Raw genomic sequence first — 16,888 nt, forward strand, 5'->3', positions numbered from 1 at the left:
CTTGCCTAGGCCATTCCCACACCCCCACTTCTTAGAACATAGAACATAGAGCACTACAGCACAAACAGGCCCTTCGGCCCACGAGTTGCGCCGATCACATCAACACCTACCAATCTATAGACCTATCTATAACCCCCAATCCCATTAAATTCCATATACTCATCCAGGAGTCTTTTAAAAGACCCCAGCGAGTTCGCCTCCACCACCACTGACGGCAGCCGATTCCATTCACTCACCACCCTCTGAGTGAAAAACTTACCCCTAACTTTTCTTGCTTTCAAAAACCGCAAAACCTCAAACAGATCATTGTCCGCAGCAAACTACACAGCCTCCAGGAGAACAGTGATCACAACCCTGCCACAGCAACCTCTGCAATACTTGCCAGATCATCGACACGTGAGAACACTATCCACCAGGTACACAGTACATACTATTGCGACTCGGCCAACATTGTCTCTCTGATACATTGCAGGAAAGGGTGTCCCAAGGCACGGTACATTGAGGAAACCATGCAGACACTACGACAATGAATGAATGAACACCGTTCGACAGTCACCAGGCAGGAGTATTCTCTTCCAGTCGGGGAACACTTTAGTGGTTACAGGCATTCAGCTTCTGATCTCTGGGTAAGTGTTCTCCAAAGTGGCCTTCACGACACATGACAACGCAGAATCGCTGAGCAGAAATTGATAGCCAAGTTCCGCACACATGAGGAGGCCTCAACCAGGATCTTTGGTTCATGTCACACTATCTGCAACCCCCGTGACTTACTTGCAAAATGTCACTAACTGTCCTGGCTGGAGACAATACACATCTCTTTAACCTGTGCTTGGCCCTCTCTCCACTCACATTGTCTGTACCTTTAAGACTTGATTACCTGTAAAGACTCACATTCCGACCTATTTTGTAAATTGAGTTTGTGTCTTTATACTCCCTTTTTGTGAACAGAACTCCCACTTACCTGCTGAAGGTGCTTGAGACTCCAAAAGCTAATGCTGCCAAATAAACCTATTGGACTTTAATTGGTATTGTAAGATTTCTTACTGTGCTTATCCCAGGTCAACGCCAGCATCTCCACATCATGTCTATTATGAAACCAGCTTATAATCTCTCTGCCCCCTGATGATTCCTGCTGTGATTGTTCCAGCTCCTCCTATTGGCCCTGGAAGAACATCATGTGGGAGTTTCCATCTGATCACTCTCCTCTGTCTAGTTTTATCAACCCCTCTGCACCCTGAGCCAAGCCTTATAAGCTACACCCCACTGCCTTCCTTCTAGTCCTGTTTGTGCAGCCTTTGCACAGAGTCAGAGAAGCTGCGAGCACAGTGCAGTGAAAGGTAGACAACCGCTGAAAATTCTCATCCGAGGTCAACAGACATTCCTGTTGTCCGCCCCTCTCAGCTCCAAATCTGTGGTGGGTGGGGTGGAAGAACTCTGGCATTTGTGTCTTTAGGTCTGAATCAATTGGAGAATTACATCCAGTCACAATGTTTCCCCTCTTCAATCTATAAATTTGGAGATAATACATTCAGTTCCCTCTTCCAAATCATTAATATATGATGTGAACAGATGGGGTCCTAGCACAGATCACTGTGGAACCCTGTTAGTCACTGACTGCCAATCAGAAAAAAGACCCATTTATGCCAACTCTTTGCTTCCTATCTGGTAACCAGCTTTCTCTCCATCTCAAGACATTCCCTACAATCCCATGTGCTTTAACTTTACATAGTAGACTGTTGTGTGAAACCTTGCCAGAAGCCTCCTGAAAGTCTAAATAAACCACATCCACTTGCTCTCCTTGGTCAATTCTACGAGTTACATCTTCAAAGAATTCCAATAGATTCGTCAAACATGATTTCCCCTTTGTAAACCCATCCAACTTTGTCTGATTATACCACAGCCTTTCAAATGCTGAGTTATGAAATCCCTGATAATAGACTCCAGCAACTTCCCCGGTACTGACATTAGGCTCACTGGTTTATAGTTCCCTGTTTTCTCTCTACCTCCCTATGTGAATAGCAGGCTTACATAAGCTACCCTCTAATCTATAGGAACCCATCCAGAGTCCAAAGAAATTTGGAAAATAATCACCAGTGGATCTGTTATTTCCTTCCACTCCCTTAAGTATTCTGGAATGAAGATAACCAGGACCTGGAGATTTGTCCACCTTCAATCCCACCAATTTCTCCAAAACCATTTCTTTACTAATGCTGATTTCCTTCAGCTCCTCACTAAAACATGTTTCTTTCAGCACTTTTCAGGTTAGCTTTAATTGTTTTGGTTTCTTATGAATTTGCTCCTCAACCTTTTATTCACTTTTTCATGGGATGTGATCATCACTGACTGGGCCAGTATTTATTGCCCATTCCTAATTGCCCTTGAATTGAGTGGCTTGCTCAGCTATTTCAGTGGATATTTAAGAGTCAACCAAATTGGTGTGGATTTAGTGATACAAATGCAGGCCAGACTGAGTGGAGATAGCAGATTTCCTTCCCTGTAGCACATTACTGAACCAGATGAGTTTTTACAACAATCAATAATGGTTTCATGGTCAGCATTAGACTTATAATTCCAGACTCATTGAATTTCACCAGCTGCTGTGCTGGGATTTGAACCTGGATCCCCAGAGCATTGTTCTGAATCCCTGGTCCAGTGAAAATACCACAATACCACCCCTTCCCCAAAAGGTACAGCTACACAACACCAAATCTGATTTCAGACTACAATCAACTGTATTAGTGTAGTAAGTCCTTGGAGGCAGAAGTCGCTTCACCAAAATCCCTTTATTTACAAGTCTGGCGACAGCATACAAAGTGCCTTCAGTTAGCAGTCTACACTAGGAATCCCAGAGGAACAGACACTCTTGGCTAAGTACAAAGCAAGAGGCTCCCTGAGTGGCCCGTCAATTTGGCCCTTAATCAGAGAGTTCCTATTCTAACAGGCCCACCTCAATTTCTTGATTAAAGTCATTACAATTAGTAAGCAACAAGGTGCTTGTGAGCAACTGCACCATTCTGCTGCCTATTTTTGGGTCCTGTCCAATTCTGCAGTCATTGTGTTATATTTTTCACACTATGTCACACTGATAGAAACTCAACGTTAAGTGCCGAACATGGGTAGGCTTTGAAATTATGCCATGTGAGTACTGGCTCAAGAACTTTTAATATGTTCTCATGAAATTAATCTTGGATTAACACTTCCATCGAGAGGGTTAAAGTCACCTTTGAAATGGCCATTCACTGGAATTCTACCGCCCCGCCCGCCACGGAATTGGAGCGGAAGAGAGGCGGACAACAGAAACGTCAATTGATCTTGCACGGGAATTTCCGGTTTCCCTCGAGGGAGGCCATAAAATCCCGCCCATTGTGTTCGTGTTTGTCTCCATCACTGTGTAGTTGGGTGCTCACTGTTGCAAAATCAATTTAGATAGTTTGTGCAGACAGAACTTTTGCCCACGAAGTTACTACCTTTATCAGTAAGGTGCCCTGCATGTATAAGCTTCGTCATCTACATATTCAATTCCGAGCACATCTTCTGTGGTGGAAAATGAGCCAGATGTTGAATGAGAAATTTCCATCAGTTCGAGGAAGAATCATAGGGCAAGAAAAGATCTCCTTTGTTGCTCAGGGGACCTATCTGGCTTCAGATAAACTGTGGCTGCTTGGCAGAAATTCTCGCATGAAAAATCATTTTTAGCAGTTAATGAACCTGCAAGTGGCAGATGCAGCTTGGAAAGATTGACTCATAGGCGCATCTAGAGCAAATAAATGTTGTCTAAATAGAATCTTACAGCACAGGAGGAGGTTATCCATCCCAATGTGCTTGCCCTAACTCTTCGAAAGAGCTATCCAATGCGTCCCATTTCCTTGGCCCTCCAAGGGTGTTCTGAAAGGGGCAAATTTAGATCTTGTTTTTATCATCCTTTGAGCAACTGGGCAGCACAGTGGTTAGCGCTGCTGCCTCACCGTGCCAGGGACCCGGGTTCAATTCCAGCCTTGGGTGACTGTCTGTGTGGAGCTCGCAAGTTCTCCCCGTGTCTGCTTGTGTTTCCTCTGGGTGCTTCAGTTTCCTTCCACAATCTGAAGATGTGCAGGTTAGGTTGATTGGCCATGCTAAATTGCTGCTTAGTGTCAGGGGAATTAGCAGGGTAAATATATTGAAACAGGAATTAGGAGCAGAAGTGGGGTTACGGGGATAGGGACTTGGTGGGATTGTCGTTGGCGCATGTTAAATGGGCCAAATGGCCTCCTTCTGCACTGTGGGGATACTATGATTCTATGAAGTGGTGAAGTCCACCTTGAGACCAGGAAAATAGCAACTGTCCTCGCGCTGGAACTCTGCCGGTAAACCAAGGCCACAGATCTCCATTATGTGCTCAAACCATCCAAGGCGGTTAACTAATGGTTAGTGAAAAATTCATGGTAGCTCTGTTGGAGCTGCTATTTTGAAGTAGAAAGGGAAGAGGGGCAGCTCCTCAAATGAAGCCTGATGTGTGGCAGAGCGAGTTAGACTGTGAGTTGACGGTGAGTAGCTTTTAAAAAGACACTACTTCCCCAGCTTGGTAAATGAGCCGGCTAGATGAAAGGTTTGGTGCCTCTACACTTTAATGCTAGGATGGAAGTCTCTTTCTTCTTAAACTGTCTCATCCAAAAATGATTAAGCAATTACAGAAGTACCAAAACTCAGCCCTGTTACCTACACACTGAACATCAAAAGTTGGGCACTATCTGTCACAACAGCTTTTGAGACATTTCTGTTAGCAAAGAGCATAAAGAGGTATAACAGTGGGGACAGCTTCAAGACTGTCATCTTGTTCAGCTCACTGTCACTATTCCAATAGTTTAGTGAAGATCTTTATTAGATCCATACCGCCACTTGAGCTGCCAATCAAACTACATGGTAGAGGGAGGGAGACACTCATTATTTTAGGAATAGTTGCCTCATGCAGGGCTGGCTTCATTCCTAATCCCTACCTCCCCGCACCCCACTACACTCCCCTCCCCACCCTACGCGCGCACACACACACACACACACACATACACACACACATACGCATATACATACACACATGCATACATACACATACACACGCATACACAAGCATACACATACACACATACATACACACACTCACGCGCACACACATACATACATATATGCATATACATACATGCATACATACGCATACACACGCACACGCTTACACAAGCACACACATACATACACACACTCGCACACACACACATACACATACACACATACATGCGCATACACACACACATACACACACACATACACACACACACACATACACACACACACACACACACACACATGCCATTTGTGACAACTCAGCATTTCATTGAGCTTCCATGGTGGCTGTCAAAACCGATGTCTCATGGGGAGCTTTTTTGTTGCAGCAAGAACTGTAACAGTGGGACAGAGGAAAAGTGAAGCAAGAGAAAAGCCAATTGAAACTCATTCATCTGGTATGCTCACCCTCGCAGTTCACCAGCCAACCGCATTGTACTTTTTTTTGTCTCCACTATCCCTCACTGCATTACTTGTCACTCTGAGTCAAGGATAATATCTATTCACTTCTCCCTGATTTAAATTTAGCTTATGGAGGTATTTGAAGCGTGGCTTGACACTTCAGGGTAGAGCTGTGCTGCCCACTGTACTATCCTTTGGATCAATATTAAACCAAGGCCCCGGCTGCCTGTTTGAGTGATTTCAGTGGATGTTAAAGACGCTGAGGAACTACTGGAAGAAGAGCAGGGATTTTTCACAGTCCAGGCCAACATTTCTCCTGAGCCAACGCACGGAATGTTCCAGTCCCGTTCACCAAGGGTATTGTAGCAGGACCTTACAATGGTCCAGTGACCTCGGGCAGGATTTTCCGGTCTGGGGAAAGCACGGCTTTCGCCACACAAAGAAAAAACGACCACAGGGTAACTGCTCATTTGTCGCATTATTTCTTCTGGGATCTCGATTAGGACAAAATAGTTGCTGCACTTCCTCACAACACTTCAACTTTGGGGAAGCTTGGCAAATACATGAAGGTGAAAGAAATAGGAAGGTAAGCCGATAGGATGAAATGGAGAAAGGTGGAAGGACGTTAACGTGGAGCATAAACAACAGCATGGACTAGTTTTAAAACAAAATAATTCATTTACAGGATGTGGGTGTCAATGGCTAGGCCAACATTTGTTGTCCATCCCTAGTTCATAGCATCTATAGTGCAGAAGGAGGCCACTTGGCCCATCTAGTCAGTGCCAACAGCAATCCCACCCAGGTCCCACCCCATAACTCCACCTTCCTGATCCTCCTAGCACAGAGGGTCAATTTAACATAGCCAATCAAGCAAACTTGCACATCCTTGGATTGTGGGAGGAAATTGGAGCACCCCTTGGGAACCCATGCAGATATGGGGAGAATGTGCAAACTCCACACAGACAGTGACCCGAGACTGGACTTAAACCCAGGTCCCTGGCGCTGTGAGGCAGCAGTGACCACTGTGCCACCAGGCTGCCTCTATGTACTACCTAAACAGGTTTGATTCCACAAATGCTTTGTACAACAGAGCACAAAAATACTCTGATAGAGAAGCAAAGGGATTGTGAACAAACGCAGCAAAATAAAACATTGAAATGCTGACAAAAAGTCATCTTAGAGCTCTGTCCATTGATTCTGATCGAACAAGATCACAGATGCTGCTGCTCAGGTTTGAAAGCTGAATGCCTTGGTGTATCTACTAGAAAGGTTATAATGAATGGATCTTCAAAGCCAGGTACATTTCTGTACTGTCAGTTTTGAGGGTTTTGGTTAGCACACTTCCTTTTTATCCTGACAATCTGGATTTCCCCTGAGCCAAAAGAAAAGTACGTTCTTTCTTTCTGCGAGATGAAAGATGCCATGAGGGCAAGGAGCTTATGCACTTTGTCGCTGAAACAGGCCTAATCAAAGTCACAATACAGACAGCATTACAGTCATTGCTGAGCCTATCACACAATACAAGTGTGTAATAACCACTGCCTTGTCCACACAGCTTTGTTACAATGCATTCCCCTTTATTGGCTAACATTGACTTGAAAGATCTTGGGGGCCAGATTTTCTCATTTGAGGCAATACCGATCCCAGGAGAGGGGATTTTTCATAGGGATAGGGTCTTAAATACTCCAGAAATGGGTCCGTCACCTTCTTTCTGGTGGTGGGGAGGGGGTGGGGAGGGGGGCAGTGGAGGAGAGGGGTAGGAATGGAGATGTAAAGTGGGCCACAATCGGCACCCACCAAGTCTTAAAAATATAAAAGGAAACAGGACTAGGCAGGGAAGATGCAGGGAGGATGTTCCCAATGGTGGGGAAGTCCAGAACTAGGGGTCACAGTCTGAGGATTCGGGGTAGATCATTTAGGACGGAGGTGAGGAGACATTTCTTCACCCAAAAAGTGGTGAGCTTGTGGAATTCATTACCACAGGAAGTAGTTGAGGTCAAACCATTGAATGTTATGAGGAGAAAGCAGGATTAGGCTATTGAGTTAGACAATCAGCCATGAGCGTGAAGAATGGCGAAGCAGGCTCGAAGGGCTGAATGGCCTCCTCCTGCTCCTATGTTTCTATGAAATTCATCTGCTGCAAAGTGACCAAGGCGAAGTGGAGAGCTGGGAGCTGGCAGCTGGGACAAGATAGGGAAAGGTTGCTATGTCAAATTCCACAGTGCCACAGTGACACTACTTGCAATGCTAATGAATAAATAAGACCCTTTATAAGACCCTTGTCAGGCCTCATTTGGAATACTGTGTGCAGTTCTGGTCACCTCACTATAGGAAAGATGTAGAAGCTATTGAAAGGGTACAGAGGAGATTTACAAGGATGTTGCCTGGACTGGGAGGCATGCCTTATGAAGTTAGGTTGAGGGAGCTGGGACTCTTTTCCCTGGAGAGACGAAGGTTGAGAGGCGACCTGATAGAAGTTTATAAAATGTTGAGAGGAATAGATAGGGTGGATTCTCAGAGGCTATTTCCCCGGGTTGAAATGGTCGCTACGAGAGGACACAGATTTAAGGTGTGGGGAGGAAAGTACAGAAGTGATGTTAGGGGTAAGTTTTTCACTCAGAGGGTGGTGAGTGAATGGAATCGGCTGCCGTCAGTGGTGGTGGAGGCGAACTCGCTGGGGTCTTTTAAAAGACTTCTGGATGAGTATATGGGGTTTAATGGGATTGGGGGTTATAGATAGGTCTATAGATTGGTAGGTGTTGATGTGATCGGCGCAACTCGTGGGCCGAAGGGCCTGTTTGTGCTGTAGTGTTCTATGTTCTATAAATGTATTTAATTTAAAATTCCTTCAGGAAAGTCAGCAGACCTGGGGGGCAGAAGCTGGGGGCCCACACTCATAAGAACATAAGAAATAGGAGCAGGAGTAGGCCATCTAGCCCTTTGAGCCTTCTTCCACCATTCAATAAGATCATGGCTGATCTGAAGTGGCTCAGTTCCACTTTCCCGCTTTCTCCCCATAACTCTTAATTCCCTTGTCTGTCAAAAAAACTATCTACCTGTGTCTTAAGTATATTTAGCGAGGTAGCCTCCACCACTTCAACGGGCAGAGAATTCCAGGGATCCGCCACCCTTTGAGTGAAGAAGTTCCTCCTCAACTTCGTTCTAAACTGCCCCCCACCCCCTTATCTTGAGGCTGTGCCCTCTAGTCCTGCTATCCTTTCTAAGCGGAAAGAATCTCTCTACCTCTACCCTATCCATCCCCTTCATTATCTTATACGTTTCTATAAGATCCCCCCCTCATCCTTCTAAACTCCAACGAGTACAGACCCAGTCTATTTAGTCTCTCTTCATAGTCCAACCCCCTCATTTCCGGTATCAGCCTAGTGAACCTCCTCTACACTCCCTCCAAGGCCAATATATCCTTCCGCAAATGTGGCGACCAAAACTGCACACAGTACTCCAGCTGCGGCCTCACCAGTGCCCTGTACAGTTGCAGCAAGACCTCCCTGCTTTTACATTCTATCCCCCTCGCTATAAAGGCCACCACTCAGACTGCTGGTATCAGTCTTTTGCTTCCCAGCTCCGTTCCATTGCAGTCCAGAATGGGAAAATCCAATCCCTTTAGTCTTTAATAGTCTCTTTAGTCTTTAATGCAGCCTTTGGTATAATGGTGCCTTCCAAAGTGATTGAAATTCCAAAGTACGACACTAAATTACTTCTTTGTGGCTGCCTCAATCTACAATTATAAGAAATCCACTGAGATAATTAGAAGAACAAGTGGAGTGACATTTGATTTTGTGAAACCATAGGGTGGGATTTTACAGGCCTGTCGTGGTGGAGTGGGGGACCGGGGTTGGGAGGACGGGGTGCGGGGGGGTGGGGGAGGGGGTGCAGAGTGGTTTGGGAGAGGAAGAGGGAATGTGCCAAGCTGCTCAAAACTCCATTGACTTCAGAAGGTCCAGGAAATCCCACCGGTGTGAAGGGCTAGAAAACTCGTCCTGTCGGTTTCATGGAGCAACTGAGAAATATACAATGTAACCAGACCCCAACTAATGAGGAGCCTTGTACAGGAGCAGTTAAAACTAGGAAACACAGGGGTAAGATATGTTCGCGAAATTTTTCTCCCCATCTCAGGGCCACATTCCCAGCCAATGACTAAAGTAAGGTAAAAGCATAATATTGCGGACGCCGGAATCTGAATAAAGAACAGAAAATGCTGGAAAATCTCAGCAGGTCTGACAGCATCTGTGGGGACAGAATAGAGCCAACATTTTGCGTGTGGATGATCCTTAGCTCTGGTGAAGCATCCACCAGACTCGAAACATTGGCTCAATTCTCTCCTCACAGGCACTGTCAGAGTTGCTGAGACTTTCCAGCATTTTCTGTTTTTGTGATTGAACGAAGGACAGTATTCCAATGTACAGCACCACTATGCCCACAATTGATCAAGTGTCCATTTGCTTCACTTGGTTAAAAATGGCTTTTTAACACTTATCTGAGCAACCGGGAGTAATACCGCATACTTGGGATATTTGTGCAGCAGTACGAACAGCATTCGGCTCTTTCAGATGCCTGCTGGTTGGGCACCTTCAGCTTACTCATTGTGACAGGCACATTGCCCACATTCTCTTACCTGGTGAAATCGGTCATTTCCATCATAATCATACACATCTGCTTGGCCAGCACGATGATGTCGTTGCCGCTGTCATCCCACTTTGCCACCTCAGCGTCCAGCTTGTTTTTCTCCTGGTGGAAGCTCTCCACTTGCTCAGCAATCTTCGCCTTTTCCTCTTGGGGCAGCTGAGCCATGATGGCCTGTACCAAAGACAAATTACACATGGAAATCAGTCCTGATAGCTTTCATAGAAACTAGAAGCATTTGGCCCTTTGAGCCTGCTCTGTCATTCATTTTGATCATGGCTGATCTTCAAATTCAATATCCTGATTTTCCCCCCTCTTCCTCCCATATCCCTTAATCTCTTTAGCCCCAACTGCTATAACTAATTTCTTCTTGAAATCTGACAATGTTTTGGCCTCAATTACATTCAATGGTAGTGAATTCCACACATTCACCACCTCTGGGTGAAGAAATTTCTCCTCACCTCAGTTCTAAAAGGTCTACCCCTTATCCTCAAAATATCTCCTTTGATTTTGGACTGCCCCATCATTGGGAACCTTCTTTCTGAATTTACCCAGTCTAACCCTGTTAGAATTTTATAATTTTCTATGAAATCCCTTCTCACTCTTCAAAAAACCAGTGAATATAATCTGAACCCGACTTAGTCTCTCCTCATATGGCTGTCCTGCCAATCCAGGAATCAGCCTGGTGAACCCTCACTTAACTCCCTCTCCTTCCTCAGGTAAGGACATCAAAACTGCACACAATACTCCAGGTGTTGCCTTATCAACATCTTACATAATTGCAGCAAAACATCTCTATCCCTATACTCAAATCCTCCCACTGTGAAGGCCAACCATTTGCCTTTTTTACTGCCTGCTGTACCTGAGCACTTACTTTCAGTGAAAGATCACGAGGACACCAAGGTCTCACTAAGACGTTTCCAACTCGTGCAAAGCCTGCATTCAAAATTTCTCCTCATAAAATATCGAGCTGCTCAAAAATCACCTTTTGTGACGTCTTCCGATGGGATCCTGTCTGATCTTTCAAGTGGATGTTAAAGATTGCCTGACACTGTTCAAAGAGTATCTTCCTGAGGTCAATATCCACATCTCAACTAATGTTAATAAAAATTGAATATTTGATCATTTAGCTCATCGTTGCTTGCAGAAGATCGCCGTGTGCAAATTGTGCTTCCTTCAGAATAACTGAGTGCTTTGGGTGACCATGAGTTATGAAAAGTTTCAGATAAATGCAATCTCTTTCTGTCATTCTTTACAATTCTGACCCTTGGCACTAAGGAACAATCTGTTGACAATCTGTTGAAATGGGATAAGTATGGGTCAGATTCTCCCACGTTCCCGCCAGCGTGTTTGGTGATAGGCCTAATGGGAGAATACGGCGGAGGGTCCAGAAATCGGGCTCATGTTGGTGTGATTTTACAGTGGGATGATCCACTGGTGCCTATCACCCCCAGCTAGAAAACCCACCAGTGGCCTTATGATATTAGTTGCATCCCATTAGTGGGATCCAGGTGAAAGTCCGACCCCCTCATCCCAGGGTCTTTGCCATGCCAGCAGGAAAACACACCAATGTGAACCATTTTTGGAACAACATGGCGTGCAGATATCAGCTGACTAGTATCTGGGGCTGGAGTTCAGGATGAAGGCCGCCCTCAATCCTGGGCCCTAAACAACTAGAGTGGGTTTGGGGGTACATCCGTGAGCGGACCTTCTAGATTAGGGGTGCAGTTCTCCCAAAAAATTTCCAAGGCCGGAATTCTCCAATGTTGTTCGCCCCATCAGCGCTGCCAGCGAGAATGAAGGATTTGGCGTTCAGCCAAATCATTATTCATAGAAGTGGGACGGGAGAATCCCAGCCGTGGGCGAGGTCGGAGAATCCCAGCCGTGGGTGAGGTCGGAGAATCCCAGCCACAGGTGAGGTCGGAGAATCCCAGCCGTGGGCGAGGTCGGAGAATCCCAGCCGTGGGCGAGGTCGGAGAATCCCAGCCGCGGGCGAGGTCGGAGAATCCCAGCCGTGGGCGAGGTCGGAGAATCCCAGCCACAGGCGAGGTCAGAGAATCCCAGCCACGGGCGAGGTCGGAGAATCCCAGCCGTGGGCGAGGTCGGAGAATCCCAGCCGTGGGCGAGGTCGGAGAATCCCAGCCACAGGCGAGGTCAGAGAATTCCATCTTAAGGTGTTGTCTCCAGCAGGAAAGCCTGATGAGATTTCCATAGGAGGGTTTGGTGTGATTCAGTTCCCAATTAGAATCATAGAAAAACTACAGCACAAACAGACCCTTTGGCCCACAAGTTGCGCCAATCGTGTCTTTACCTACTAGGCTTGCCTGTAACCCTCAATCCTATTAAGTCCCATGTACTCATCCAGAAGTCTCTTAAAAGACCCTAACGAATTTGCCTCCACCACGACTGACGGCAGCCGATTCCACTCACTCACCATCTTCTGAGTGAAAAACTTACCCCTGACATCTCCTCTGTACCTACTCCCCAGCACCTTAAACCTGTGCCCTGTCATAGCGACCATTTCAGCCCTAGGAAAAAGCCCTTGATAATCCATGCGATCAATACCTCTCAACATCTTATACCCCTCTATCAGGTCACCTCTCTGGTCTTTTCTCCTTGGAGAGACAAACTCTCTCAAGGTATCATCATAAGGCATGCCACCCAATCCAGGTAACATCCTTGTAAATCTCCTCTGCACACTTTCAATGGCTTCCACATCCTCCCTGTAATGAGGCGACAAGAACTGAGCACAGTACCCCAAGTGGGGTCTGACCAGGGTCTTATACAGCTGCAGCATTATCTCTCGACTCCTAAACTCAATTCCTCGATTGATGAAGGCCAGTCAACCATACGCCTTCTTAACCACATCCTCTATCTGTGAAGCCGATTTGAGAGTCCTATGAAGCCGGACCCCAAGATCCTTCTGATCTTCCACACTGCTAAGAGTCTTACCCTTAATATTATATTCCTTTATCCCATTTGACCTGCCAAAATGGACCACTACACATTTATCTGGGTTGAAATCCATTTGCCACTTCTCCGCCCAGTCTTGCATCCTATCTATGTCATGCTGCAACTTCTGACATCCCTCCAAACTATCTACAACACTTTGTGTCATCGGCAAACTTACCAACTCATCCCTCCACTTCCTCATCTAGGTCATTTATAAAAATCACAAACAGCAAGGGTCCCAGAACAGATCCCTGGGGCACTCCACTGGTGACCGACCTCCATGCAGAAAAAGAACCATCTACAACCACTCTCTGCCTTCTGTGGGCAAGCCAGTTCTGGATCCACAAAGCAACGTCCCCTTGGATCCCATGCCCCCTCACTTTTAGCCATGTTTAGAAAATCTTTCAGAGCTTGAGGACATTCTCCGTAGAATCCATCGAATGCCAACAGTGCAGAAGGAGGCCATCAAGTCTGCATCGACTGAGCACTTTCAGGGCTCTCCCACCTCAGGAGACCCCAGAATGTTCCCTTTGTGTTGCATTGCTTCTGCCACACTGACTTCAGTGACAATCATTTGGAGTTTGCTACGTTATGTAATATAAAGGTATGTGAGCCTAGAGTTAATACTGCACAAAATGCCGCATAAATTACCATTCAAAGCAGGGGTGATAAGATGTTATTTGGCAACAAATTTGATTACCTGAAACACTAGAAATAACTATTATCTTATGCTCTATAAAAAGTATATTAGGTTGACAAAGGATTTGTCGAGGTATAGTACGCAGCTTACAGCCTGCAGACAATCAAAACCAGAAATTTAACGAACAAATTCTGATAGCTTATGATGATTTAAAGATGGGTCTATCGTGCAATTGAACCGAGAAACACCAGTGTTGGTAGCTTGCCATTCTTTTGATAGCTACTTTAATGATGGCTTTAATACATTTATTTTAAGTGGGTTAACGCCTACTAAAACCACGGACAATGAATGTCATATGAAGGTGTTAGCCTTTGTTCATTAATATTGCAAGTCCCAGGCTTCAGAAGCTTCTAAGGCAGATGCGAGGATAACTATGATGGGATTCACTGGCACCCAACATTTAATTATTCAAAGTCACACTCACCCTTCACACCTGTCCTCATTGATCTACATTAGCTCCTAAAACCCCAGATGTCTCATACATTTATCATCCCTATCTTTATGTTCAGATTTCAACATTGCCTTGAGCCTCTTCATCTCCATAACCTTATTCAACCTTACAATGCCCCTCCACACCCATTGCCTCCTACTAAACAGTGTCGCCAATGCTGTCGCATGGTCCTGCAGGTATTAAAACGAATGCCCGGGAATTTCTCCGAACCCCCCTTGTGAAAAATCGAATTGCCCGTGTTGATATTTTCTTTGAACACTGATCAGATGTCAATTTAGAGATGGGAGGAAGAACTTTATGGGCAGGACAATTGAAGGCAGGCCATCAAGTGATGAAACTAGGGCTAAACGGCTGGCTTGATTGGCACATCCTGTCCATCACTGGTGAACTTTGGCAGCGTCTACTAGATGCACAGCAGAAATAACATAAGAACTAGGAGCAGGAGTAGGCCATTTGGCTCCTTGAGCCTACTCTGCCATTCAATAAGATCATGGCTGATCTCTTCGTGGACTCAGCTCCATTTACCAGTCAGCTCACCATAGCCCTTAAATCCTTTATTGTTCAAAAATGTATCCATCCTTGCCTTAAATTCAATGAATGAGGTAGCCTCAACTGCTTCAGTGGGCAGAGAATTCCATAGATTCACAGCCCTTTGGGTAGAGTTCTTCCTCAACTCAGTCCTAAATCTGCTCCCCCTTATTTTGAGGCCATGCCCCTTAGTTCTGGTTTCACCCGCCAGTGGAAACAATCTCCCTACTTCTATCTTATCTAATTCCTTCATAATTTTATATGTTTCTATAAGATCCGCCCCCCCTCACTCATCTGAATTTCAATGAATATAGTCCCAGACTACTCAGTCTCTGATACTCATAAGCCAACTCTCTCAACTCCGGAATTAACCTAGTGAATCTCCTCTGCACCCTCTCCAGTAAATGCCTCCTTCGACAGCACCTTTGATACCTACAACCTCTACCACTTAGAAGGACAAGGGCAGCAGATGCATTGGAACACCATCACCTACAAGTCCCAAATCACACACTACCCCGACTTGGAAATATATCCAAAATCCTGGAACTCCCTTCCAAACATAATGGTGGGTGCATCTACACCACATGGACTGCAGCAGTTCAAGAATGTTATTCATCACAATCTTCTCAAGGGCAATCATCAAGGGCTTTATAGCGGAGCATTTAGAAAGCAGTGGCCGGATCAAACATGGATTTACAAGGAGAAATCATGCCTAACAAATCTGTTGGAATTCTTTCAAGATTTAACTCATCGAGTTGACAGGGGAGAACCAGTCAATGTGTATATTTGAACTTTCAGAAAGCGTTTGACAAAGTCCCGCACAAGGGAATATCGTGCAAGATTAAAGCACATGGGATTGGGGGAAGTGTATTGAGATGGACAGAAAACTGGTTGGCAGCGAAGAAACAAAGAGTAGGAATTAATGGGTGTTTTTCAAATTTGCAGGCAGTAACTAGTGGAGTGCCCACAGGGATCGGTGCTGGGACTCCAGCTATTCAAATGATTTGGATGAGGGAACAAAATGTAACATCTCAACATTTGCAGACGATACCAAGTTGATTGGGAGGGTGAACGGTGACGAGGACGCAGAGATCCTTCAGAATGATCTGGACAGGTTGGGTGAGTGGGCTAATCAATGGCAGATGCAGTATAATTTGGATAAATGTGAGGTTATTGACTTCGGAAGCAAAAACAAGGAGGCAGATTATTATCTGAATGGCTGTAAATTGGGAGAGGAGAGTGTGTAGTGGGACTTGGGTGTCCTTGTGCACCAGTCACTGAAGGTAAACACGCAGGTGCAACAGGCAGTAAAGAAGGCAAATGGCATGTTGGCCTTCATTGCAAGAGATTTTGACTACAGGAACACGGATGTGTTATTGCAATTATACAGGGCCTTAGTGAGGCCACACCTAAAGTATTGTGTGCAATTTTGGTCTCCTTTTCTAGGGAAGGGTGTTCTTGCTCTTGAGGGAGTGCAGCGTAGGTTTACCAGGCTGATTCTGGGGATGGCAGGATTGATGTATGAATGATGATGTATGTATGATGTATGACACTAAACAGATGCCAGAAATGTTGGAGAATGCAAGATTTAGTGAGAGGGAAGAACTGAGGGAAATCAATATTAGTAGAGAAATGGTCCTGGGAAAGTTGATGGGATTGAAGGTGGATAAATCCCCAGGGTTTGATAATCTACATCCCAGAGTACATAAGGAAGTGGCTCTAGAAATAATGGATGCATTGGTGGTCACCTTCCAGGATTCTGTAGACTCTGGAACAGTACCTGCAGATTGGAGGGTAGTGAATGTCATTCCAATATTCAGAAAAGAAGTAGAGAGAAAACAGGGAATTATAGACTAGTAAGCTTAACATCAGTAGAGGGGAAAATTCTCAAATCCATTATTAAGGACCTAATAGCAGAACATTTAGAAATCAGTGGCAGGATAGGCAGAATCAGCATAGAGTTATGAAGGGGAAATCATGCTTGAGAAATCTGTTGGAATTCTTTGAAGGCGGAATCAGTAGAATTGACAAGGGAAACCAGTTGATGTGGCATTTTTGGACTTTCAAAAAACATTTGCCTAAACATTGAATGCATTCAATAGGCGGCTGGATATAGCATTTGG

General features: G+C 45.3%; 1 protein-coding gene across 2 annotated transcripts in view; it reads right to left on the reverse strand.

Moving 5' to 3' along the window:
- Positions 1-16,888, reverse strand: part of ctnna2 (catenin (cadherin-associated protein), alpha 2) — a 1,308,817-nt gene that overhangs the window by 161,834 nt on the left and 1,130,095 nt on the right. For both annotated transcript variants that reach the window (XM_080195424.1, XM_080195512.1), the window contains one exon: positions 10,127-10,308. In XM_080195424.1, the coding sequence (XP_080051550.1) occupies positions 10,127-10,308 (182 nt within the window). The remainder of the gene's footprint in view (positions 1-10,126; positions 10,309-16,888) is intronic.

This window comes from Carcharhinus amblyrhynchos, chromosome 1 (assembly GCF_965287045.1).
Source record: "Carcharhinus amblyrhynchos chromosome 1, sCarAmb.v2.hapA, whole genome shotgun sequence".
Classification (NCBI taxonomy): Eukaryota; Metazoa; Chordata; class Chondrichthyes; order Carcharhiniformes; family Carcharhinidae; genus Carcharhinus; species Carcharhinus amblyrhynchos.